The sequence below is a fragment of the Podarcis liolepis genome (genome assembly GCF_965112155.1).
Source record: "Podarcis liolepis genome assembly, chromosome: 4".
Lineage (NCBI taxonomy): Eukaryota > Metazoa > Chordata > Lepidosauria > Squamata > Lacertidae > Podarcis > Podarcis liolepis.
Window position 1 is genome coordinate 98,801,573 of NC_139558.1, and position 26,481 is coordinate 98,828,053.

A 26,481-nucleotide genomic window follows, 5' to 3' on the forward strand; every position below is an offset into this window, starting at 1 on the left:
TTAAACTTCATTTACCCTTTGACAGGAAATGGAAGAAAAACGTCACCAGTGGCCTGTTTGCAAGGGAAGATAATCACTGGGGCAAAGCAGGGCAGAGACCTACCATAATTATTTTTCTAGACCCCAAAATTCAGAATGGTGGCTCTGAAGTCCATCGCTTGTGCAGAAGGACTTGAGTTCAGTGGCAGGTCACAGGCCTTGCATGCAGAAGGCTAGCTCTGAGATACCAGACAGCCCCTGGCCGTCAATGTAACCAATACGGAACTAGATGCCCAAGCGATCTAACTCGATAGAATGCTGCTGCCAGAGACGTGCTCACTTTCTGAAACACAAGGTTGAGAGCAACTAAGGTGCTGGGCTGTTTTTGGCCTCGCTGGCGAAACCGCAGTCTGGACGTTCGTCGGCTGCATTTCCTCTTTTCCTCTGTCTTTCTGCATGTGGCGTCTGCATGCAGAAGGGGAGAGAGGATTCCCACCCGCTTTTGAAGATGGTGACAACACTTGCCTTCAAGTCTGCAGGAACCTCACCTACATTGGCAAAGGAAAGGCGCTTTATATGTGTTGTACATGCAGTTATAACACGGCGACACCGGATGGCGCTGTGGAGTTCCGTTTTTGCCAACTTGATTTCTTTCTTTCTTTCTTTCTTTCTTTTTGATGAAAAAATCTTTATTGAAATTCATTAATGTCATTACAGATTTAACTTCTCACATACACATAGATACAAAACATATATACAGTGTATTCTTATATTAGTTTAACATAAAATGTTAATTTAACCTCCTAATTCCACTTAGATATCCACTAAGCTAAAATCGTATAATGTTACATAAAATAAAGTAAAACAAACAAAGTAAAATAAATATAGACTTCCCATCATTTCCCGATATAGTTGACATTTGTGATTTTGAATGTACTTACAATTATCAGCTTACATTTAATATACTTTCTAATACTTTCTAACAACCTAGCGTACTGATTTTCCTTTATTTCTTAATATTTTATGTACACAACACTACCATAGATAATATGTTGCTGTTGTTATTATTATTATTTTTTGTAAGTATCTCTTAAACATTTCCCATTTTTGACAAAATAATTGTAAACCCAATTTCTCCTATTAAGTTTGCAATGCGTTTTACTGAAAAGCTTCTTGGATGTGTCTAGATCCAGTCCTATTCCCCAAGGATTCGGCAGAGACTCCGAGATTACATCTGTAAACTCTCTTGGGTGCAGCTAATCAGGCCCTGGAGACCATTCATTTGAAGCAGATGGGTATTCCCTGACCTCCTCTTTCCCTATCTTGGGCTGCAGCTCCCTCCTTGCATCCTTTATTCTGTTATTACCAGGTTGGGCACTGCTTTGGGCGAAGACAGAGGCGATGAGCAGTTCCTCCTACTCCTCTCTCTGTCACCTCATAGCATTTGTGGACTCTCCTGCCTTGGTGGTTTTTAAGCAGAGGTTGGATGGCCACCTGCAATGGCTGCTTTAGTTGTGATCATTTTAAATTGCATTTAGTTATTTCATTGCATTTAGTTATTTCATTGCATTCAGTTACTTCTTTGAATTTAGTTATTTCTTTGCATTTAGTTATTTCTTTGCATTTAGTTATTTCTTTGCATTTAGTTATTTCTTTGCATTTAGTTATTTCTTTGCATTTGAGCTTTTTTTTTTGCATTCAGTTATTTCCTTGCAGGGCTGTGTGCGTGTTATTTCTTTGCATTTAGTTATTTCTTTGCATTTAGTTATTTCTTTGCATTTGAGCTTTTTTTTTTTTGCATTCAGTTATTTCCTCGCAGGGCTGTGCGCGTGTGCAACCCCACCAGGGCTACCCAAACCTCTCTGTCCAATCCACTCCTTCAAAAGTGCAGATTGCAAGCTTCCCTGTGTAATGGTATGAGTTACTCGTGCGTAAACTGGTGCCTTTCTCGGTTAATTTGCCTTGTCAAACCTTTCTGACTGCACAGCCCCTTCTCATGGTGGCTGCCTCAGTCACTGGCAGAATCCGTCAGTGGGCGTTTCTTGAACCTCTTCCAACATAAAAGTTGTTTGACCCCCAGTCTCCTCCTCCTCTCACTGCGCGGGAGTCTTCTGCGCAGGGAAGGCATGGGTAGCGGAGGACCTGGGCTCCCCTCACTGATGTCCAGTGAAGAGTCCTGGAGCCCTCTCTCCAATTCCCCCGTCTGCCCCCCTTCATCCCTGGTGTTGCGCTGATTGGCTTCCCCATCTCCTGAGCTGTTTCTCCCCCTGCTGCTGGGTCCTTCGCCAGCATCATCTGGGAGCCTCCCCTTCGCCTCTCGCTCCGATGTCAGTTCCCTGACACCTCGTTTATTGACCAAGCTCAGAGCAGCCTTCTCCTCAACCTGGCGCCCTCCAGATGTTCTGGACTACATTTCCCACCAGCCCCAGCCGGCATGGTCCCTGACCAGGGATGGTGGGAGTTGTAGTCTAAAACATCAGGAAGAAGCTTTGCAGGGGGTTGGACTAGATGACCCTCAGGGTCCCTTCCGATTCTGCGATTCTATGATTTTATGATTTGGCGTGGTAGGTGTGGTGGTTGGGTGTACAGCTGGACAAGCCAGCTCTCCCTTGAATAGCTGTGGTTGCTGGAGCCATAATAATAATAATAATAATAATAATAATAATAATAATAATAATAATAATAATTTTATTTATACCCCGCCCTTCCAGGTTTAAAAACTGGGCTCAGGGTGGCTAACAGCAAATATAAAACATTGATTAAAATGTGACTTAAAAACAGCATAAAACATCATAGAATACAACAAAAAAATGCAGCATGACTATCAATAAAATTCAAAAATTCAGGGGTCATTTTTTGGGGGGGGAACAAAAACAACAGCAATTGTGTAGCCAGCGACTCACTCCATCGTGGGGATTCGAACCGCCGACCTTCCGATCGGCAAGCCCAAGAGGCTCAGGGGTTTAGACCACAGTGCCACCTGCGATCTTCCCTCGAGTAGAACTCTCGGATCCACACCTATTAAACCCATGGGGAAGGAGCTGCAGTGGCTGTTGATCAGGTACCAGGCCATCTCCAAAGTCTTGTTAAAAGATAATGTCCCGTATGCCTTGGGATAAGCTTACCTGTGAGTCCACCTGCCCCTGTGCAGACCTGTACTTTGTCCACCGGGGGAGATTCTGGGACTGCGTCCATCGTAGAAGCCAACTCCATGGGGCCGAGGGATCTTCAGCCCCCCCCTTAAATATTTGGGCTCCTCCCCAAAGTTAATGGGCACCGCCATTCAAATGGTGTGTGTGTGATTGGTTATGCGGGACAGGGCTTGCCTGCTCCCCCCCCCAATATTTTATTCAAGTTGGCACCCCTGGCACCCATATTTTTCCCAGGTGCCCTTTGAAATACTGACTGGGCACAGCAGCGCCCACAGTTATCGGGTTGGCAGTCCCTGCCAGAGACAGTTCCTTTATTTGTTCACGCTATGTCTGTACTGCTTACTATATTTAAAAATATCTCAAAGTGAAAACAACAGCAACTGGAAGAGCCACAGATATTACCAAAATGCAGTTAGCTCGTAAAAGAGGGTAAGTCCAGTGGGGCTTACTTCTGAGTGTAAAAAGAAAAATTAGGGTGGCACTATAACACATTTATTGTGGTTTATAAGCCTTTGTGAGCATAATTTGGAAGAAGGCTCTGAAAATTCGGCTCTGACCCCTGACCCCTTATATGGGATTTCCTATATAATTTTTCCCTTGACTTTTTTGCTGGCCCATGTAGGACCAGCATGGATAGCTGGCTCGGGTGAATACCTGATGTTTCCTCCCTTTATGATCTTGATTTATGGGCTCCTACTAAAATCAGACTGCATTTTAAGCTGTATTTTAAGCCATATTTTAATTAACTGTTTGTTTGTTTGTTTGTTTGTTTGTTTGTTTGTTTGTTTGTTGCTTCTATTACATTTTATTGTAATTCATATTTGGTGTTAGCCACCCTGAGCCCAGCCCTGGCCGGGGAGGGCGGAGTATAAATAAAAAATTATTATTATTATTGACCCATAAAACACACAATAACTTCTATAATTTGCCTTATTGGGTGAAGAGGAAGGGAAAAAGCCTTGCATTCTTCAGTCTGGATTCTTGCTCTGCTCCAGAGGTTGAACATAAGTTTCACAACGCCACAATATTCACGTTAGGAATATTAACAGCTCTTGTCTCGTTCGCACTGAGTGACGTTTTCCGGAGATCTTCTTTCTTTGATTGAGGACATCCTCCTGGGGTGTTTGGCTGCTTTCTGCCGATAAGATCAGACGTGACCCAGCCATGAACACAATACCGCTGCTTTCGCCAAGCCGGTGCCCACCGGATGTTTTGAACTTCATTTCCCATCATCCTGAGCACCGCAAGACTTTGAAGTCACAAACCTCCAGAGGGCACCAGGTTGGGGAAGGCTGGGGCAGGTTGTTTTGGCGAGCTCAACTTCGTTTTGCAAGCTGGGAAAGTCCCCGGTCTTTATCCTCACCCTAACTGTCAGGCGTGCTTTTCGAGCCGACTTGAAGACTCAAAAGTCTACAAGGAAAACAAAGCCCTGGGGGGAATTTGTTGAGAGATGGAGGAAGCTGATCCTTGATTGCTGATTCCCGGAAGGGAGACGGGAGGAATCATATCTTAGACGCAGATCATATTCTCTTGACTTGATGCTGACATGTACCTTTGCCATTGACGCAACCCCACAGCCAGGCAGGGTTGGGAGGGGCTGGGAAATCATTTAGCAGTCCCTGTGGGCAGGTGAGAAAGCAGCCGGATTTTGATGGAGAAGGTTGCCTAAGGTGAAAGGGTTAAGCGCCCTGCTTCGCCCCCTCCATGCTGCTATTTTGCTCACATTTATTCAGTGAGAGAGGTGCCGGTTGGTTAGAAAGTGGGGAGACTGGCCCTGTCTCTCCTGCTGTCATTCATCCAGTTTGGCTGTAGAGGTAAAACTTTTCAGGTTGCATGTTGATGGTAAGGATTTGTGCCAAAGGACGGAGAGACTTTATTCATTCAGTTCTGATAAGTAGGACGCACAGGGCTTCTCAGGAAAGGAGCATTTCTGCAGCTAAAAAAGGGGAAATTCCATTTTGGTCTTGTATTCACAGCCAGAATGAAACTTAGCAGATCCTCTGGAGTGCAGAAATGAAAATGGTGTTCAATGTGTGTATGTGCAGAAAATGTACTTCCTCAATGTTCTTTGATGGGCCACTGCAGATGTCCTTTTCGTTGTGCATTCACGATTCTTGATTTCATCTGTTGCAATGATATCCAAGCAGCTGAAGTTGGCATGCACATGGTTCTTGCCCTCCTTATTTAACCACAACAACAACCCTTTGAGGTAGGTTAGGCTGAGAGGCCTGTTGTCTTTGTCCATTGATTTTTCTTGGCAGGGATACTGGAGTGGCTTGCAGGTGGATCACGTTTGGTCAAAACACTCCACTATGACCTGTCCATCTTGGGTGGCCCTGAACGGCATAGCTCATAGCTTCTCTGAGTTATTCAACCCCTTCGCCATGGCAAGGCAGTGATCCATGAAGGGGAAGAAATGGAGGCAGTGAGAGATTTTACTTCCTTGGGCTCCATGATCACTGCAGATGGTGACAGCAGCCACGAAATTAAAAGATGCCTGCTTCTTGGGAGAAAAGCAGTGACAAACCTACACAGCGTCTTAAAAAGCAGAGACATCACCTTGCCAACAAAGGTCCACATAGTTAAAGCCATGGTTTTCCCAGTAGTGATGTATGGAAGTGAGAGCTGGACCATAAAGAAGGCTGATCGCCGAAGAATGGGTGCTTTTGAATTCTGGTGCTGGAGGAGACTCTTGAGAGTCCCATGGACTGCAAGAAGATCAAACCTCTCCATTCTTAAGGAAATCAGCCCTGGAAGGACAGATCCTGAAGCTGAGGCTCCAAGACTTTGGCCCCCTCATGAGAAGAGAAGACTCCCTGGAAAAGACCCTGATGTTGGGAAAGATGGAGGGCACAAGGAGAAGGGGACGACAGAGGAAGAGATGATTGGACAGTGTTCTCGAAGCTACGAACATGAGTCTGACCAAACTGTGGGAGGCAGTGGAAGACAGGAGTGCCTGGCGTGCTCTGGTCCAGGGGGTCACGAAGAGTCGGACATGACTAAACGACTAAACAACAACAAGGCTGAGAGGCAGTGAGGTCACCCAGTGAGAAATTTGAACCCTGATCTCCCAGGTCCATATCTGATACTCTAGCCCAGGGGGTCAGCAAGGTTTACCTCGCCTGGGCCAGTTCACTCCAGTGGAGGTCCCTCCCTGGGCCAGATTGCGTGCGCGTTTGCAATTTCCGGCGTCTGCGCAGACGTGATTTTTGGCATCTGTGCATGCGCAGATGTGATTTCCGGCGCTGTGGAAACAAGTCCCCACGCTGCAATGCGCCGGTTCAGTGCAGCATGGGGGGACTCACTGAGCGGGCGGCTCGGTTTGGGGGTGGCTCGTGGGCCACTTTAACGCCCCCCCCGTGGGCGGCTTGTGGTCCATTGGCCTTAGGTTGCCGACCCCTGCTCTAGCCACTACCACCACACTGGTTCTCAGACCACACTGGCTCTCTCAGGGATGATGTTGGGTGCTTTTACACAATTCTGCTAGCTTTCTTGCCAATCCACGCAGCTTCCTGCCCCTCCAGGCAGCAATAATGGGTTATCATTCAAGAAGCGTTGCAAAACAAAAGTGGAATGGCGTGTGGATGACTCATTATAAATCCAGAGTGAATGCATTATTATTGCATCAATGACATGTTCCGTGCATATGTAACAGGGCTTCAATGTAAAAGCTCCACATTATATTTTCTTCTCTTTTTTTAAAAGATATTTATTGAAATTTTGAACAGTAAGACAAACTTCACAATCAAAACAAAGAAAAGAAAAAACATTATCACAATCAAATAAAAACAGAAAAATACAATAGAAAACATAAAAAAGGTAGAAGAAGAAAAAATAAAAAAGACATTAAAAATCCAATTTCTTACTTATTGTTTTCATAACCCTCCTTCCTGACTTCCTCACATCTCCCTTTTCTGTGTTCCCTTTTACACAATCGTATTCAGCAGTGCCTGACCCTCTTTCAAATCTTATTCTATATTATACATTTCAACTATTATGTCTCCAATTTTTCCCTTTATATCATTTTGTTTAAATTTGACATAATGTTATTCTAGCTTTTTCACCCTTATTCTTTTAAAACATTTTTTACATATTCCTTTCAACTATGTCACTAATGCCATATTGTCTTTGTATCCTGCATCATTTTAGCATTCAAACATTTTGCAATGTTTTTGCAAGCAGTCTTTAAATTTCTTCCAGTCCTCTTCCACTAACTCTTCTCCCAGGTCTCGGATTCTGCCAGTCATTTCTTCCAATTCCATGTAGTCTATCACTTGCATCTGCCATTCTTCCACAGTGGGCAAATCTTGTGTCTTCCACATTATATTTTCATTTTCAAAAAAAAAATCTGCGGCCTGAACCAGGGTTCACACATGTGTGGTGGAAGCAAGGGAGATAATGAGACAGCCATACTTTTAAAGTAACTTTAAAATAACTTTTTGAGGGCTTGCCAGGGGCATTGAGTTGGCCACGGTGAGAAAAGGGTGCTGGTTTAGAAGGGGCTCTGGCCTGATCCTGCAAAGCTTCTCGTGCATTCTGAGCATGTAGTTCATCCCTGAGAGCACCTGGAATGTGGTGTTTTATTGTCAGGTACAATTCTGCCCATATGGTTTTGGAGGAAACTGAGTAAAGAAATTGGCTGCGTTGGCCGTACTCTGCCCTTGAACTCAGCAACCAGTGCAGCCCAAACACAACCAGAGTCCAGAATGCGCCCTCATACTTTACCCCAGGAAATATTTGTACGTCCTGACGTCATTGTTTGATCAGAGACTGAGAGGATCGAAGTTATGTGAACTTCTGCCCAGGGGCAATGGCTGAAATTGTGAAACTGGCATTATCAGTGACAAATCCGCTGGTGCGCCCGGGATATACCGTATTTTTTGGTGTATAAGACGCCCCCATGTATAAGACGCTCCCTATTTTGGGGGACTAAATTTAAAGAAAATGAGGTGAGATGGCCCTGCTGGCAAAGTGGGCAGCCGCTCCCCCTGAGCCACTGCAGATAGGAAGCTCCGTAAAGCCCTAAACGGCCTCGGCCCAGTATACCTGAAGGAAGAAGAAGAGGAGTTTGGATTTGATATCCCACCTTTCACTCCCCTTCAGGAGTCTCAAAGCGGCTAACAATCTCCTTTCCCTTCCTCCCCCACAACAAACACTCTGTGAGGTGAGTGGGGCTGAGAGACTTCAAAGAAGTGTGACTGGCCCAAGGTCACCCAGCAGCTGCATGTGGAGGAGCGGAGACGCGAACCCGGTTCCCCAGATTACGTGACTACCGCTCTTAACCACTACACTACACTGGCTCTCCACCTCCATCGTTCTACCATCACTGAGGTCCAGCGCCGAGGGCCTTCTGGCGGTTCCCTCCCTGCGAGAAGCCAAGTTACAGGGAACTAGGCAGAGGGCCTTCTCAGTGGTGGCACCCGCCCTGTGGAACACCCTCCCATCAGATGTCAAGGAAATAAGCAACTATCTGACTTTTACAAGACATCTGAAGGCAGCCCTGTTTAGGGAAGCTTTTAATGTTTAATAGGTTATTATATTTTAATATTCTGTTGGAAGCTGCCCAGAGTGGCTCAATAGCTTTGGGCAAAACAAAACAGACAACTTTTGTGTCTGGGCTTTTTGAAATACGGCATCCCTATCTGAGAGGTTTCCACTCTCACTTTCCTCAGACTTCTCCTTACTGCTTCTTATGGAGAACATCAGCTTCCGTATATGAATCTATTATTCCGTGTGTGTGTGTGTGTGTGTGTGTGTGTGTGTGTGTGTGTCTCATAAAGGTAAAGGGACCCCTGACCCTTAGGTCCAGCTGTAGCCCGACTCTGGGGTTGCGGCACTCATCTCGCTTTACTGGCTGAGGGAACCGGCGTACAGCTTCCGGGTCATGTGGCCAGCAGGACTAAGCCACTTCTGGCGAACCAGAGCAGCGCCTGGAAACGCCGTTTACCTTCCCGCCGGAGTGGTACCTCTTTATCTACTTGCACTTTGATGTGCTTTCGAACTGCTAGGTTGGCAGGAGCAGGGACCGAGCAACGGGAGCTCACCCCGTCGCGGGGATTCGAACCGCCAACCTTCTGATCACAAGCCCTAGACTCTGTGGTTTCACCCTCGTACTCACTTCCAAACTGGAGATCATTTAAAGAAGCTTACGTAATGAGACTAAAACAGCAATACTACGGTAGCGCTAACTCTCAATTAAAGCTTGCTTCTTATGTATCCTAGTATTCTTGCAGGGTTTGAAATGCTAAACTTTTGTACGGCTGCATTGATCTGTTGCATGATGGACTTGTCGTGGCCTTTGGCTCTAGAAGAATAAACTTTGACAGAAATGCAGTAGAATGCAAACAAAAAACCCAGCATTTTAACTTGTGTGAGCTGCTAATTTTCTGCACAGTCTTTAGTGACGCTTTCACGTTGCATCGACAGCCCCGAAGAGGAAGTCAAGGTGTTTGGTTCTTGGAGGGGTTTTTCGAGAGCAAATCAGACTATTTGCACCTGCATATTTGCACAGCTCATATCAAATATTGAAGGATCCAGGGCAATGCGCTTGACTGAGGAGAGGCTTTTGGGACGTTTGTTTAGGCCTTGCGCAGAAAGAAGAAAAGTCAGCGACAGATACGAGAAACTCAACAGCTTTGTCCTGTTGCTGTGGATAGCTTACCTAGCGCCAGAAGGAAAGTAATGTACCATTAAAAAAAAAAAAAGATTTGCATGCACCAATTTATGTGTGCAGATGCAAATTTAGAAAAGTCTCCTCTAACTTGAGCAGAAATATATACAGTGGTGCCTCGCAAGACGAAAAGAATCCGTTCTGTGATTCTCTTCGTCTAGCGGTTTTTTTCGTCTTGTGAAGCAAGCCCATTGAAGGATTAGCAGATTAGTGCTTTTAGCGCTATTAGAGGCTTTTAGAGGCTTTTAGTGGCTTATCTGCTGATTGGATCAGCTGATAAGCGGCTTAGCGCTATTAGCGGCTTTTAGCTGCTTTTAGCGGCTTATCTGCTGATCGGATCAGCTGATAAGCGGCTTAGCGGCTTAGAAAATGGGGGGGGGAGGAAAAAACCCCGCAGAAACTCACAAGACATTTTCGTCTTGCGAAGCAAGCCCATAGGAGATTCGTTTTGCAAAGCACCTCCAAAACGGAAAACTCTTTCATCTAGCGAGTTTTCCGTCTTGCGAGGCATTCATCTTGTGGGGCACCACTGTAACTCAGGTGGTAGAGAATGAGGCTTGTACTCTCAGGGTTGTGGGTTCGAGCCCCACACTGGGCAAAAAAAATCCTGCCTTGCAGGGGGTTGGACTAAAAGACCTTCAGGGTCCCTTCCAGTTTTATGATTCTATAATACATCTCGCCATAATGGGGAAGGCTCTGATAGGTGACCCATGAACTTGCCTGATCTGCTGTCGAGGTGCTCACTGTTGACAGGCAACTTCAAGGCGTCTGATGGTCTCTCTCTCTCTTTTGAGTTCTTTATTTTTGGTGCAGATTTTACTGGGCTCCTCCAAGACAGTCCTTTGAAAATCAGACAAATTCATGGCGGAGCAGAATCAACCAGTGGCGACTAGCCAGGATTGCTGTGTTCTACTGCCCCTGAATTGCTGGGAATTGACAAGTGGAAAGAGCACTTTTGTGCATGGGTCCTGCTGGCTGTGAGAAGTTTTTAATATTTTTAATGTTTTTAATATTCTGTTGGGAGCCGCCCAGAGTGGCTGGGGAAACCCAGCCAGATGGGTGGGGTATAAATAAGTTGTTGTTGTTGTTGTTGTTGTTGTTGTTGTTGTTGTTGTTGTAAAGCTAAGTTAAAGGACCACTGGACGGTTAAGTCCAGTCAAAGGCGACTATGGGGTTGCAGCGCTCATCTCGCTTTCAGGCAGAAGGAGCCGGCGTTTGTCCACAGACAGCTTTCTGGGTCATGTGGCCAGCAGGACTAAACCGCTTCTGGCACAACAGGACACTGTGAAGGAAACCAGAGCGCACGGAAATGCCATTTACCTTCCCGCTGCAGTGGTACCTATTTATCTACTTGCTTTTGACCTGCTAGGTTGGCAGGAGCTGGGACAGAGCAACGGGAGCTCACTCCGTCGTGGGAATTCGAACTGCTGACCTTCCGATCAGCAAGCCCAAGGGGCTCAGTGGTTTAGACCACAGCGCCACCCATGTTCCCCATTGTGAGAACAGGATACTGGGCTACATGGACCATTGGCCTGATCCAGAAGGCTTTCGCTAGGTTTGTAAGTCTGCTGTGCCATCACAGCCAAAGGGAACCAAATCCTGCAACAATATCTATATTAATATCAAACGACCTTAGGGTGCTTGGCTTGATACGCCCCCTTTACTCTGACCTGGCAGAGATCTTCTTACCTTATTTTAACTCTTCATCTTTCCCGTGCCACATTTTATGGGAGAGAGCTCCCCAGGCCGCTTGCATGCAGAGAGAAGGCACCAAAACTTGAAACATCTCATTCCAGTGAAATGAAACCATGAAAACAGTAGCTTGGAAACAATTTCACAGCCCAGTTTCGCAGCTCATATAAAACCAATTTGCACAACCACGGAAAACCAATTTAAAACCAGCCACACTTTGTTGAATAGTCACGTATTCAGCCCAACATTTGGGATTAAAAGCGCCTGGCAAGAAATGGATTTTAGAGGCCCCAACTTGAAGCCGTTACTGATGGGGGCCTAGCGTCTATCCATTAAGTGGGATATGGGGCCACCAGCAAGAAGCCCCCCCTCTGTGCATTTTGCTGTGCAAGAAGACTTCCTGTGCAAAGTTCGTCAAAAGGAGCAGCAATCTCTCAGAGACATCTCGTTTTTGGATCTGACAAGAGTTTGTTCTCTGCGAGCGAGAGCTCGATCTAGATAACCATGTTCTGCCCTCATCAGCTTGTAGAATTTCCTCCTCTCTCCCTCCCACAGCCTCTCATACATCATCTGTGTGGGGTCTTCTGCCAAACGCATCTTGGCAGCCCTTGCGTGTGTGCTTATCTGTGCGGCCTTTGTGGAGCAATTGTCGAAACATTTGCGAGGTGGTTGGAGGAGGGAGAAAGTTTGTTTGTGGTTTTGATCAAAGCCGCGCATTGTCCCAGATCAGCCTGACCGGGCCGTCACCTTCCATGTGATGCTGCGAACACGCCTGGAGAGATCCCAGTTGACATGTGTTGCAGGAAACAGGGGTCAAGTCGATTATCCCTTCTCCTTCCGCCCCCTCGGTGCTTTCTGGCTGTGAAAGCTTTTGAGCATCAGCCATGGAAGATGCAGCACTTTCCTGGTTCCCAGGCTCTCCTGGAGTTTCAAAGAGATCATAGAATGGTAGAGTTGGAAGGGACCCCTGAGGGTTATCTAGTCCAACCCCTGGAAATGCAGGAATCGCAGCTGAAGAATCCCTGGCAGACGGCCATCCAACATCTGCTTCAAAACCTCCAAGAAAGGAGAGTCTACCACAGGGGTCAGCAAACTTTTTCAGCAGGGGGCCGGTCCACTGTCCCTCAGACCTTGTGGGGGGCCGGACTATATTTTGAAAAAAAATAATGAACAAATTCCTATGCCCCACAGATAACTAGAGATGCATTTTAAATAAAAGCACACCTTTTACTCATGTAAAAACACCAGGCAGGCCCCACAAATAACCAGAGATGCATTTTAAATACAGTGGTGCCCCGCAAGACGAACGCCTCGCAAGACGGAAAACCCGCTAGACGAAAGGGTTTTCCGTTTTGGAGGCGCTTCGCAAAACGAATTTCCCTATGGGCTTCCTTCGCAAGACGAAAGCCCATAGGGAAATCTCCGGGACAGCGGGGAAGCGCAGCGCGTCTTCCCCACTGTCCTCGGACCTCCTCCGAAGGCTGGCGGTGGGGCGGAGAGACCTCCTCCCGCCGCCAGCCTTCGGAAGGCTGCTCCGAAGCCTGCGGTGGGGCAGAGAGACCTCCTCCTGCCGCCAGGCTTCGGAAGGCTCCTCCGAAGGCTGGCGGTGGGGCGGAAAGCCCTTCTCCCCGCGCCAGCCTTCGGATGGCTGTCCTGAAGACTTGCGGTGGGAGGAAGGTTTTCCTTCCCACCGCCAACATTCAGAATGCTGTTCTGAATGTTGGCGGTGGGGAGGAAAAACCCTCCTCCCACCGCAAGCCCCGGGAACAGAGGAGAAGCGTTGAGCCCCTTCCCCTCTGTTCCCGTACATGGCCTAAAGGCTTGCGGTGGGGAGAAAAGCCCTTCTCCGCACCGCCAGCCTGGCAAGCGGTTTCCATAGGAACGCATTAATTGATTTTCAATGCATTCCTATGGGAAACCGTGCTTCGCAAGACGAAAAACTCGCAAGAAGAAAAAACTTGCGGAACGAATTAATTTCGTCTTGCGAGGCACCACTGTAAAGGCACACATTCAACTCATGTAAAAACACGCTGATTTCTGGACCGTCCGCGGGCCAGATTGAGAAGGTGATTGGGCCAGATCCAGCCCCCGGGCCTTAGCTTGCCTACCTATGGTCTACCACCTCCACTGTCTAACAGTTCTTACTGTCAGAAAGGCACTTCTTGATATTTCACTGGAATCTCCTTTCTTGTAACTTGAATCGATTGATTTGGGTCCTGTCCTCTGCAGCAGCAGAAAACAACCTTGCTCCATCTATTATGTGACATCCCTTGAGATATTTGAAGATGGCTAGCCTATCTCCTCTCAGTCTTCTCTTTTCCAGGCTAAACATACCCAGCTCCTTCAACCATTCCTCATCAGGCTTGGTTTTCAGAGTCTTGGTTGCCCTCCTCTGCACACCCATTCCAGCTTTTTAATGTGTGACATTTTAATGTATTTTTAATCTTTGTTGGGAGCCGCCCAGAGTGGCTGGGGAGGCCCAGCCAAATGGACGGGGTACAAATAAATTATTATTATTATTATTATTATTATTATTATTATTATTATTATTAGATTTGCCTTGAGAGAGTCTTTAAACCTCTTTTGTTGACCACCAGCATTACATTTTCCATTTTTAAGTTCGGAATAGAGCAGTTGCTTTGGAAGACGATTATGCGCTCCCGAGCTTGGAAGTTCAGCGTAGCAGCCATGGCCCAAAGCTGCAGACAGTTCTGTTATCAGCGAATCTTTCTAAGGTCTATTTCAGGGGTCTGCAACCTTTAAGACAAAAAGAGCCACTTGGACCCGTTTCCGAAGAAAGAAAGAAAAAACTGGGAGCCGCAAAACTCGTCATTATAAAAATAACTTTTTTTTCACTTTTTTATTATTTCTTTGTTTGACCCCTCAGAATTACTCCTCCTCATAGAAATAAACGTTAAATTAACAAGTTACCTTTTTTTGTGTGTGTGTTCTTCACTCCCCTTCAAAACAGTGACCAAAGTACATGCCCCCTTTCAATGCAGTGACCAGCATACATGCCCCTTACAATGCAGCGGGCGGGAGGGAAGGTGACGTCGGGACGGTGCGTGACGAACACACGCACCGCCCCCATGCGACGTCACAGCCAGTACAGCGCCCGCCACAGTGGGGAGTGTCGGGGCGCACAATGCGCCTCCTCCCCTCGCTAGTATCCGCCCTGGAGCCACGGCAAAGGTGTAAAAGAGTCACATGCGGCTCCGGAGCCGCGGGTTGCAGACCCCTGGTCTATTTAAAGCATTTGCCAGAATCTGCAGCCTCCCTCCCTCTTTCTTGTTCAGCCCTTGTCAGGCAGATATACACGCCGCCCAACAGTTCTTCTGCCAGCCATCTTCTGCCACTATTCCAGTGGTCTAAAAGGGGAGGCTGGTTGCAGGGAATGTAAGAAACTAAAGAACTTCTGGGAAATGATATATGATGTGATGAAAAAGATGTTGAAATATACATTCTTTAAAAAACCAGAAACATTTTTACTTGGTATTATAGGCCAAGACATTAATAGGCAAGATGTCAAACTGTTTTTATATGCAACAGCGGCAAGAGTATTGTTAGCCCAGAAATGGAAGCCAGAAGAAATTCCGATGAAAGAAGAATGGCAGACGAAATTAATGGACTATGCAAAATTGGACAAAATGACAGAAAGGATTCAAAACCTGCGGGACCAGAGATTTACAGAAGATTGGAAGAAGTATATGGATTATTTGAAGAGCAACTGAAATCAACAAATTGCAGTAGCAGGACTACAAGAAGTTTTGTAAGGAGAAATATACGAAGTGTTACAAAGTAGGAAAAGATAGAGATATTGGTCATGAGTTTGAAATGTAATGGGGAAAATAAGAAATGCATACTGAGAGACTAGATTGGAAAATTTTCAAGACAGGACTGATGGAAGTCAAAAAAACTGAATAGGATCATAGAATCATAGAATCATAGAATCATAGAATCATAGAGTTGGAAGAGACCACAAGGGCCATCGAGTCCAACCCCCTGCCAAGCAGGAAACACCATCAGAGCACTCCTGACATATGGTTGTCAAGCCTCTGCTTAAAGACCTCCAAAGTAGGAGACTCCACCACACTCCTTGGCAGCAAATTCCACTGTCAAACAGCTCTTACTGTCAGGAAGTTCTTCCTAATGTTTAGGTGGAATCTTCTTTCTTGTAGTTTGGATCCATTGCTCCATGTCCGCTTCTCTGGAGCAGCAGAAAACAACCTTTCTCCCTCCTCTATGTGACATCTTTTTATATCTTTGAACATGGCTATCATATCACCCCTTAACCTCCTCTTCTCCAGGCTAAACATGCCCAGCTCCCTTAGCCGTTCCTCATAAGGCATCGTTTCCAGGCCTTTGACCATTTTGGTTGCTGAGAGACTAGATTGGAAAATTTTCAGACAGGACTGATGGAAGTCAAAAAAACTGAATAGGATGTAAAAGCATGTTTAATTATTGTTGTAAATGGTATGTTAAAAAGCTAATAAAAAATTATATATATATAAAAGTGGAGGCGGTTGCACTTCCTCCTATCGGAGGCCAGGCAGAGGTCTATCCTCCCAAAATCCTGCTCCCGGTTGCTGTTGCTGCCCGTGATAGTGCTTTTGTGCCAGCCATCCCACAACACCAGGATGTGGTTACTGGACAGGTCAGATTTGCTGATCCTATCGCTCTTGCCTCGAGTTTCGTTCACTGCCACCCAGCCATCTGACATCCTCCTTCTGCTTCTACTGCTTCCTCTTGCTGCCTATATAGGGCATCCCCACAGAAGCACTTTCCGAGCCCGGGCACAGCAGGTGGAAGGGCAGCACAGGGGTGGGGGCTGCCGAGGACACCTGAGCCGGTCCAGGAGAAAGAGGCTTTGTCCTGCAGGTACGCCAAAGGATTCGCGGTTGCGTGCACAGGCGATTTGAAAAGCCACCCCTTTCGTGTGCCTCTCGCTCTCTGCGTGTGGCTAGACCTCCTGAAACAGAGGTGAGTGGCAGACCTGGGGTGGGTTGGCTGGAATTGTAGTAAAGGTTCCTTGGCACGAATCATACTCATTTTTTAAAGCTAGGTTTAAGGATGAGTGAGGATGGGCAGATTGGCTTCTCATTTCTCCACTCCAAAGTTCAGCTTCTCATCCACATCAGTTTGCATAAAAAGTAGTGAAAACCTTGAAAATCTACCTGCATTTTAGTTCTAATTTCTCTCAATGTACATAGTTTTGAGTGCAGTTTTGCCCAATAGCATGTGATTTTGCAAATCAATTTTCTCTTCTCTTCTTAAAATTTTATATTCTTTGTTGAAAAATTGTTGCTGTTGTTGTTTAGTCTTGTCCAACTCTTCGTGACCCCCTGGACCAGAGCACGCCAGGCATTCCTGTCTTCCACTGCCTCCCGCGGTTTGGTCAAACTCATGCTGGTAGCTTCGAGAACACTGTCCAACCATCTCGTCCTCTGTCGTCCGCTTCTCCTTGTGCCCTCCATCTTTCCCAACATCAGGGTCTTTTCCAGGGAGTCTTCTCTCCTCATGAGGTGGCCAAAGTATTGGAGCCTCAGCTTCAGGATCTGTCCTTCCACTGAGCACTCAGGGCTGATTTCCTTCAGAATGGATAGGTTTCATGTTGAAAAATAAAAAGTACAAAATTGCAACTGCACGGAGTAAGATAAGACAAAAAGAAGAGGAATAAATTTTCTCTTCTCTTTAAAAATACTGTAATGTTGCACAGTACTTTTAAATTTCCTTTTGCATATCAGACAGGTATGCAAGATATTCCCAATTCTCTTTTTTCCAAATATAGTCAGCAAACCCTCTTTAATTTGACCCTATTCTCTGTCGCTTTGCATAGCTGTTAGTTTAAACAAAGCACACTACTCCCAGATTACCCTGATGAGATTTGATTTCACTCGTTTACGTCTGCGCTTCCAAGCTCAAGCATACAGAGGAAACTGTCTTGTACGAATCAGACCATTAGTCCATCTACTTCAATATTGTCTGCACAGACAGGCAGCAGCTCATTGGCATTCCAGGCAGGAAACATTCCAAGCCTTACCTGGCAATGTCAGGGCTTGAACCCAGGACATTCTGGATGCAAAACAGGTGGTTGGCCACTGAGCTACAGTCCTCTCCCCCCACCCCAGCCTCCCACCCCCAAAAAGCCTTGCAATGGTTAAAATGTGTAAAATCTGATTTTTGTACTCTTGCCATGATCTATCGAAGTTGGGTATGTTTAGCCTGAAAAAGAGGAGACTGAGAGGAGATAGGCTAGCCAAATATCTCATGGGCTGTCGCATGGAAGAGGGAGCAAGCTTGTTTTCTCCTGCACTGGAGGGTAGGACTCGAACCCATGGCTTCAAGTTACAAGAAAGGATGACCCTCGGGTCCCTGCCAACTCTCTACAATTCTACGATTCTGTAATTCTGTTGTTGTTGTTTAGTCGTTTAGTGGTGTCCGACTCTTCGTAACCCCATGGACCAGAGCACGCCAGGCCCTCCTGTCTTCCACTGCCTCCCGCAGTTTGGTCAGACTCATGCTGGTAGCTTCAAGAACACTGTCCAACCATCTCGTCCTCTGTCGTCCCCTTCTCCTTCTGCCCTCCATCTTTCCCAACATCAGGGTCTTTTCCAGGGAGTCTTCTCTTCTCATGAGGTTGCCAAAGTATTGGAGCCTCAGCTTCAGGATCTGTCCTTCCAGTGAGCACTCAGGGCTGATTTCCTTCAGAATGGAGAGGTTTGATCTTCTTGCAGTCCATGGGACTCTCCAGAGTCTCCTCCAGCACCATAATTCAAAAGCATCCATTCTTTGGCGATCAGCCTTCTTTATGGTCCAGCTCTCACTTCCATACATCACTACTGGGAAAACCATAGCTTTAACTATACGGACCTTTGTCGGCAAGGTGATGTCTCTGCTTTTTTAAGATGCTGTCTAGTCTGTGATTCTATCCTTGACTAAATTCAATAAACGTATTAAGAGGTCAATGGGTGTGTTTGAGCTGAAAACTTCCTCTTAATATCTCTGTTTCATGTACCCAGAACCGTTTTGCTTTTCTGCACTCCCATCGCAAAGGGGCAAAACTGTTACCTTTTCCTGTTCCCCAAACCAACACTTTCCCAGTGGTTTTTGGATCCCCCTGCCTGGAAACCTCTTCTTGTGTAATTTAAGCCCATGAGATGTGGCCCTGCCTTCTGGGCAGCAGAAAAACAAGCCTTTGCCTGCTTTGGTGCAACCTTCGGGCATTTGAAGAGGGATTTTAAGTCCCCCTTCTGAGCTCCATGTATTACACGTCCTCCTTTTTCCCTCTCCCTCTTCTGTTCTAATCCGAACGGTGCCCATTCAAAACCTGAACTTTCTGCCAACTTTACCTTTTGAAATCCGCTGGGGGTTAAGGTGCCCATTATACCAGGAGCACTGGACCAGATTGGTTGGAGAGGCAAAGCAGTTTCTCAACCTCGCAGGTGCCCGGAGACAGCGGTGGGAGGAGAGAAAAGTGTCGCTTTCGCCCGAATTCAACACCCTGCAAACAATTCCACCGCAATTAAGCACTGTGAAATTGTTGGAAAGGAGGAACGGTTCCTTTTGGTGCTGGCGACTTAACTGCCTTTCAGCTTTTGTGGAGTGTGAATTGGGTAACAAAAAGGTGTTGTGTGTCTGCGTACGTGACGCAGCGGTTCTCATTAGCCGCCACGCGCAGTTCGCGACCTTTGCCTGTGAAGGGCATTGCTCTTTGGGGCCGGCTCTGCCATTAGGCAGGAGAGTCACGTGCCTCAGGCGGTTGGATTGGGATGTCACGAAAGGGCAGGAAATTGCTCGTTCTTTGGGGGATTTTTACGGGGATTTTCGGCTGTTGCGCACCTTGCCTCTTGGGTGGGTCGGTGGGCAGAGGGGGGCATTTGCTGTTCCGCCTCAGGCGGCAAACTATTTGGGGCTTGTTTTCAGCAGTCCATGGGGAGAGTGATATGAGGGGTGCTACCAGACCCATTGAGGACCCCCACGTAGCACAGGATGTATGTCTGTCATTCAGGAGTGCTGCCTTTCCCCCGTGACAGTGCGTGCCCGAGATCTGTGCTTTTTTCTAGGGGGTTGCATGCTCCTAAACATTTTGCGAATCTTTGTACTTTTTTTCATTTACTGTATTTATTTCCCCCAGTTTGAACTATCAAATGGTGATTTTCTTGAATCAAAATGAGAGTACCTCTAAACTGGGAACTGCCGCCGAGACCACATAACACCGGTCTTGAAAGACCTACACTGGCCCCCAGTACGTTTCTGAGCACAATTCAAAGTGTTGGTGCTAACCTTGAAAGCCCTAAACGGCCTCGGTCCAGTACAGTGGTACCTCAGGTTCCTTACGCTTCAGGTTACACACTCTGCTAACCCAGAAATAGTGCTTCAGGTTAAGAACTTTGCTTCGGGATAAGAACAGAAATCAGGCTCAGGTGGCGCAGCAGCAGCAGGAGGCCCCATTAGCTAAAGTGGTGCTTCAGTTTAAGAACAGTTTCAGGTTAAGAACGGACCTCCGGAACGAATTAAGTTCTTAACCTGAGGTACCACTGTATACCTAAAGGAGCATCTGCACCTCCATCGTTCTACCCGGACACTGAGGTCCAGCGCCGAGGGCCTTCTGGCGGTTCCCTCCCTGCAAGAAGCCAAGTTACGGGGAACCAGGCAGAGGGCCTTCTCGGTAGTGGCACCCGCCCTGTGGAATGCCCTCCCATCAGATGTCAAAGTGAAGAACAACCACCAGACTTTTAGAAGACATCTGAAGGCAGCCCTGTTTAGGGAAGCTTTTAATGTTTAAAAGATTATTGTATTTTAATATTCTGTTGAAAGCTGCCCAGAGTGGCTGGGGAAACCCAGCCAGATGGGCGGGGTATAAATAATAAATTATTATTATTATTATTATTATTATTATTATTATTATTATTATTTAAAAAAGCACTGGCCGGGGCCAAGGGTGCCATGCAGAGTACACTGAAATTTGTGGGTGCCTGGCTCCTTCATGGGGAATTTTGTGGGTGCTCGGGCACCCAGGGCCCCAGGGAGTTGGCGCCTACGCTGTCGCTTCTGAGGAGGAACTCATCGTGTGGATTCAGTCCCGGGCACTTTCAGATTTCAAACCTAAAAGATTCTGCGAGGATTGACTTGCGATAGGAAACTGGGGGGATCAATCTGCCACACGATTCCAGGGACCAGACCCCCCTACATCGATTTGATTTGATTTATTACAGTTCATAGAACCATAGAACTGTAGAGTTGGAAGGGCCCCTGAGGGCTATCTAGTCCAACCTCCTGCCAAGCAGGAATCTTTTGCCCCACATGGTTCTCGAACTCATAACCCTGAAATTAAGAGTTTCGGGTTCTGCTGACTGAGCTACCAAGTTTTCCATGCTGCTTTTCATTCAGGCAAAGCCCCAAAGCGGCTTACAAACAATAACCAATAATAATATGATAGAACGTAATAGGTAAAGGTAAAGGGACCCCTGACCACTAGGTCCAGTCGTGACCAACTCTGGGGTTGCGGCGCTCCTCTTGCTTTACTGGCCGAGGGAGCTGGTGTACAGCTTCCGGGTCATGTGGCCAGCATGCCTAAGACTCTTCTGGCAAACCAGAGCAGCGCACGGAAATGCCGTTTACCTTCCCGCCAGAGTGGTTCCTATTTATCTACTTGCACTTTGACGTGCTTTCGAACTGCTAGGTTGGCAGGAGCAGGGACCGAACAACGGGAGCTCACCCCGTCACGGGGATTCGAACCGCCAACCTTCTGATCGGCAAGTCCTAGGCTCTGTGGTTTAACCCAATAGAGCATCGCAAAAGCAGCACAAATCACATAGAGTAATTAACAAATCGATGGTGGAACAATGGCAATCTATAAAACACTGTTGACAGAGTTTGGCTGTCGAGTGTCCCTTGATTATTATCTGTGAGATTTCCTAGAATTGCAGAGTTGGAAGGGACCCTGAGGATAATAATAATAATAATAATAATAATAATAATAATAATAATAATAATAATAATTTATTTTTATACCCTGCCCATCTGGCTGGACTTCCCCAGCCACTCTGGGTGGCTCATTTAGTTCAGCTGCCATTCTATGGTTCTGTGAGTTAAGAACTATGTAGAAACCTTTTAAAAATATTTGAAATTAGAGGTAAAAGAGATGAAAGTCATCAACTGGATAGGCTTGCCCAACGAAAATGTTTTAAGCAGGTGCAAAAACGAGTACAGGAAAGGCACCTGCCTGATGTCAACAATTTGTCAACAAGTGCGGTTATTTGACAAATAGACTGTGGTGGAATCTACACACCTGTTCAAAACATTGTGGAAACGCTTTTTTACACCATCTGGTGTCACAAATATATATTGCACTTTGTAACACATTCAAAGTGTTTCATTTGCAGCTGTATCGCTGAGTCCTGTATCTCTTTTGACCAGACCATGCGTAGGCAAACTAAGGCCAAGGGGCCGGATCCAGTCCAATCGCCTTCTAAATCCAGCCAGCAGACGGTCTGGGAATCAGCGTGTTTTTACATGAGTAGAATGTGCCCTTTTATTTAAAATGCATCTCTGGGTAATTTCGGGGCCTGCCTGGTGTTTTTACATGAGTAGAATGTGTGCTTTCATTTAAAATGGGTTATTTGTGGGGCATAGGAATTTGTTCATTCCCCCTCCCCAGAAAATATAGTCTGGCCCCCCACAAGGTCTGAGGGACAGTGGACCGGCCTCCTGCTGAAAAAGTTTGCTGACCCCTGGACCAGACAAATACCTGACCCTCAATTAATTTTCGTTATCCTTCCTAACCCCGATAAAATAAAAAACGATGGGAACAAGAAATGCAATTCCTTAGCTGCTGGAGCATTAAAAAGAGTTTGAAATCTGCTGCCCAGGAGGAGCATTTGAGAGTGGCAGGTGGCTTTTTGGCTGCTTCCTCCTCCCTAAATGTGTCAGCAAATTGCCACAGGCGATGAATGGACGGCCGTCTCCTCTGCAAGCAACCCCGCTGGGGACACTTCAGAGCGAAACTTGTGCAAAAGGAGGAAGCGGTTGGTGTGTCAATTTCGGGTGAAAGTGATGCGTGGGCACAGGCGAGGGGCGGCGGCCTGCTGCCCTTTGCCGCTGAAAACACAATGTTGCTTGAATGAAAAGGGGCAGAGGAATTAGACCGGCCCTGGGTGCAAGAGGCTGCCTGCCTTCTTATTTTTAGGTTTCAAGTTGCAGATTCCGAGCCAACTATAGGTAAGTGGGGAGGGGCAAAGTCATAGCTCGGGGGTGAGGCATCCTCTTGGCATGCGCAAGGTTATCTCCCGCTTGGACTACTGCAATGCGCTCTATGTGGGGCTACCTTTGAAGGTGACCCGGAAACTACAACTAATCCAGAATGTGGCAGCTAGACGGGTGACTGGGAGCATAGCTGTCAACTTTTCCCTTTTCTTGCGAGGAATCCTATTCGGAATAAGGGAATTTCCCTTTAAAAAAGGGAAACGTTGACAGCTATGACTGGGAGCGGCCGCCGAGACCACATAACACCGGTCTTGAAACACCTACACTGGCTTCCAGTACGTTTCCAAGCCCAGTTCAAAGTGTTGGTGCTGACCTTGAAAGCCCTAAACGGCCTCGGCCCAGTATATCTGAAGGAGTGGCTCCACCCCCATCGTTCAGCCCGGACACTGAGGTCCAGCGCTGAGGGCCTTCTGGCAGTTCCCTCACTGCGAGAAGCCAAGTTACAGGGAACCAGGCAGAGGGCCTTCTCGGTGGTGGCGCCTTCCCTGTGGAACGCCCTTCCACCAGATATCAAAGAGAACAACTACCAGACTTTTAGAAGACATCTGAAGGCAGCCCTGTTTAGGGAAGCTTTTAATGTTTAATGCATTACTGTATTTTTATATTTTGTTGGAAGCCGCCCGGTGTGGCTGGGGAAGCCCAGCCAGATGGGCGGGCTATAAGTAATAAATGATGATGATGATGATGTCCTGAGTTCGATCCTTGACATCGCCAGGCAGGGGTGGGAACGCTCGCTGTCTGAAACTCCAACACAGCCACTGACGGCCAGTGTAGACAGAGAGACAAATTGTTTGATCTGTTTATATGCTCTGCCTTGGAGGCAGATTTGGGTTCAACCCCTGGCCTTGCCAGGCAGGGCTGGGGATGTCCCTGCCTGAAACTGCTGCTGATCTGCTGCCAGTCCATGAAGGCAGTACTGATCTAGGTGGAACCATCGGTCAGAGTCGGCAGAATGGAGTTTCCTATTAAGCTGGTTCCTTGTAAACCTCGAGTGTTTCTGCGTAAGGCTGACACGCAGAACCCTCGTGCCTGAGGATTTTCTCTCTCTTTCTCTCCCAGTACTTTCCCCAGGAAAACCTGCAGTTTTAAACCTGAACTGGCGCAAACAGTAACTGCGTTTTCCACCGGCTGCCAGTTGCTCCAATTCAGCTGTTAAAAAAAATACCACCAAACGGGTTTTCCTAGGGTAAACACCAGGAAAAGAAAAGAAAAAAGATCAGACACAGAACTTTAAAATGTGGCGTTGTGGCTATTTGAACTTCTCATTTGGGTTGTGGTTAGCTGCTATCGGATGGTCTCGCTGCGGATGGTTTTGGTGGGTGGGAATGGCGGGAGATGTTGGAGCAAGGAACAGAAATGTGTCAAAATGCGCAAGGCCGTAAAAGAACCGGCTTTCCTGGAAACCCATGTGCCTTGCATGCCTGCTCCGTCATTTGCAGAAGGTGGTAGGGATCGCTTTTCTCCAGTGTCGCCATAAAGAGACAGAAGAAGCGCCCTGGGACTTTACGGTCAAGGGTTAGAGTAAGAAACCCAGTAAATAATGTTGGTGGTGATGCTGGGGACGTTTTGTGTTGATTAAGTGGATTTCTGGCCACCCAGCTGTAGTTTTTTCTAGAGGGCCCGCAGGGAAGGTTTCAGCCTAGGAAACGATTTGAGTTTTAGATGCGTCAGTATGGCATGCAGGCAAGCTCCAGGATTTGCACTGAGTTCAGAGCTCAGCCTTTGAAAAGTCTCACCTTCCTTTTCTTTTTCTAAAAAAAAGCTCTCCCTTCTGAGATCCACATGCCAGTGGTAGGAAAGGTGCTGTGCCAACAACAGGGGATAGGTCCCTGCCCCAATGAGCTTCCAATCTGAAATGGCAAGCTCCTTTGGGACAAAGGGCGGGATAGAAATATAATGATGAAACGAAGTAAATTTGACACAAGGGAAGGTGGCAGACAGGGGAAGGAGACAGAGGCAGTGAGGAAACTAGAAGAATATGCACACACACACACACACACACACACACACACACACACACACCTGCAGTTACTTGTACTTAGACGTACTTGCAGTGTTTTTTGGGGGGGAACTTGGGGTTTCTGTCTTAATATTACTAAATGACATCCTTTTTGCATGACCTGTAATTGTAAGAATGTGCAGGCTTTTGAATGCTGCTTCAGTCAACGTAATTCTGGGATTTCATTACTTTTTAGCAAATACATTGCATATGGATTTAGCTTTTTGCATTTGATCTGTGTTGCGAGCCTCTTCGAGTCCCAGCCTGGGAAAAAGGCAGGATATAAATAAATGGATGGGGTTGTGAATGCATCACTCTGTAGCAGGAGCAGCTCAGATGCAGCCGCAGCACAAATTTGATCTCTAGCGCCCCCCCCCCTTGCCTGTTTATCGCCCGGACTTTATCTCCCTGTGTGTCACACGGGTGCCATCTGCTGGCAAGCGAAAGTTAAACCAGGAGATGCGTTTCCCAATTGCAACAGGTCTGACTAGGTTTTATTTTTACAGTGACCAGCCTCCACTGAAATAAACATGTATTAGAATCCTAGAATCTTAGAATTGTAGAGTTGGAAGGGACCAAGAGGGTCAACTAGCGCAGGCATAGGCAAACCCGGCCCTCCAGATGTTTCGGGACTACAACTCCCATCATCCCTAGCTAGCAGGACCAGTGGTCGGGGATGATGGGAATTGTAGTCCCAAAACATCTGGAGGGCCGAATTTGCGCCCGATGTGAGGCTCAATATGATGATGATGATGATGATGATAATAATAATTATTATATTTATACCCTGCCCTCCCCAGCCAAGACCGGGCTCAGGGCAGCTAACACCAAACATAAAAACAATTGATTGAAATACAGCTTAAAATACAAGATTAAAACATTAAATATTAAAATGCAGCCTCATTTCAGTGGAAAACCTTTTTTGGGATAATGTAAATTGACTGTTAATTGGGAAATGTATTAATTTGTGTTTTTTTAATATCTATCTATCTATCTATATGAATGAAATGATTTTTATTTTACAAGTGTACATTACCAAATACATATCCATATTTAGAGATTTCTCCGGCTCCCATGGGTCCTGTTATCAACCTTTCCCACTATATATTATTTCATCATCCAAGTTTTATGTCTCTCCATTTTCTCCATAGTAGTAATTTCTACATTACAAGTGTTATTGCAGTCCTGCTAATGTTTCCATCTGCCTGCAGTGGTCTCTCAAGTACATTGCGATTTTCCCCCCATTCTTGATTAAAGTTTTGATCTTCTTGGTCCCTGAGCTTTCCGGCCATTTCGGCACAGTCTAACAGCTTGGTTTGCCATTCCTCTCCGCTAAGGACTTTGTCTTCTTTCCATATCTGGGCCAGTAATATTCATGAACTTATCAATACAGTGGTACCTCGGGTTAAGTACTTAATTTGTTCCAGAAGTCCGTACTTAACCTGAAACTGTTCTTAACCTGAAGCACCACTTTAGCTAATGGGGCCTCCTGCTGCCGCTGCGCTGCTGCTGCACAATTTCTGTTCTCATCCTGAAGCAAAGTTCTTAACCTGAAGCACTATTTCTGGGTTAGCGGAGTCTGTAACCTGAAGCGTCTGTAACATGAAGCGTATGTAACCCAAGGTACCACTGTACTTTGTAAAGGGTTCCCATTCATCCTTAAAGTCGGAGTTATCCTTCTCCCGTAGCTTATATGTAAGTTTTGCATAACCTGAAGCGTATGT

General features: G+C 46.5%; 1 protein-coding gene and 1 long non-coding RNA gene across 5 annotated transcripts in view; both read left to right on the forward strand.

Annotated features, from left to right (window-relative positions):
* Positions 1–26,481, forward strand: part of LOC310705462 — a 295,970-nt gene that overhangs the window by 61,581 nt on the left and 207,908 nt on the right. The window lies entirely within an intron of this gene.
* Positions 1–26,481, forward strand: part of P2RY6 (pyrimidinergic receptor P2Y6) — a 50,356-nt gene that overhangs the window by 21,710 nt on the left and 2,165 nt on the right. The window contains exon 1 of one of the 4 annotated variants that reach the window (XM_083499816.1): positions 16,080–16,371. The exons of 1 other annotated variant lie outside the window; for it this stretch is intronic. In XM_083499816.1, the coding sequence (XP_083355942.1) occupies positions 16,131–16,371 (241 nt within the window). In that variant the 5' untranslated portion in view covers positions 16,080–16,130. Of the gene's footprint in view, positions 1–16,079; positions 16,474–22,526; positions 22,714–26,481 lie in introns of those variants that run through there. 2 more of the 4 variants (XM_083499817.1, XM_083499818.1) reach the window with 2 other exon arrangements.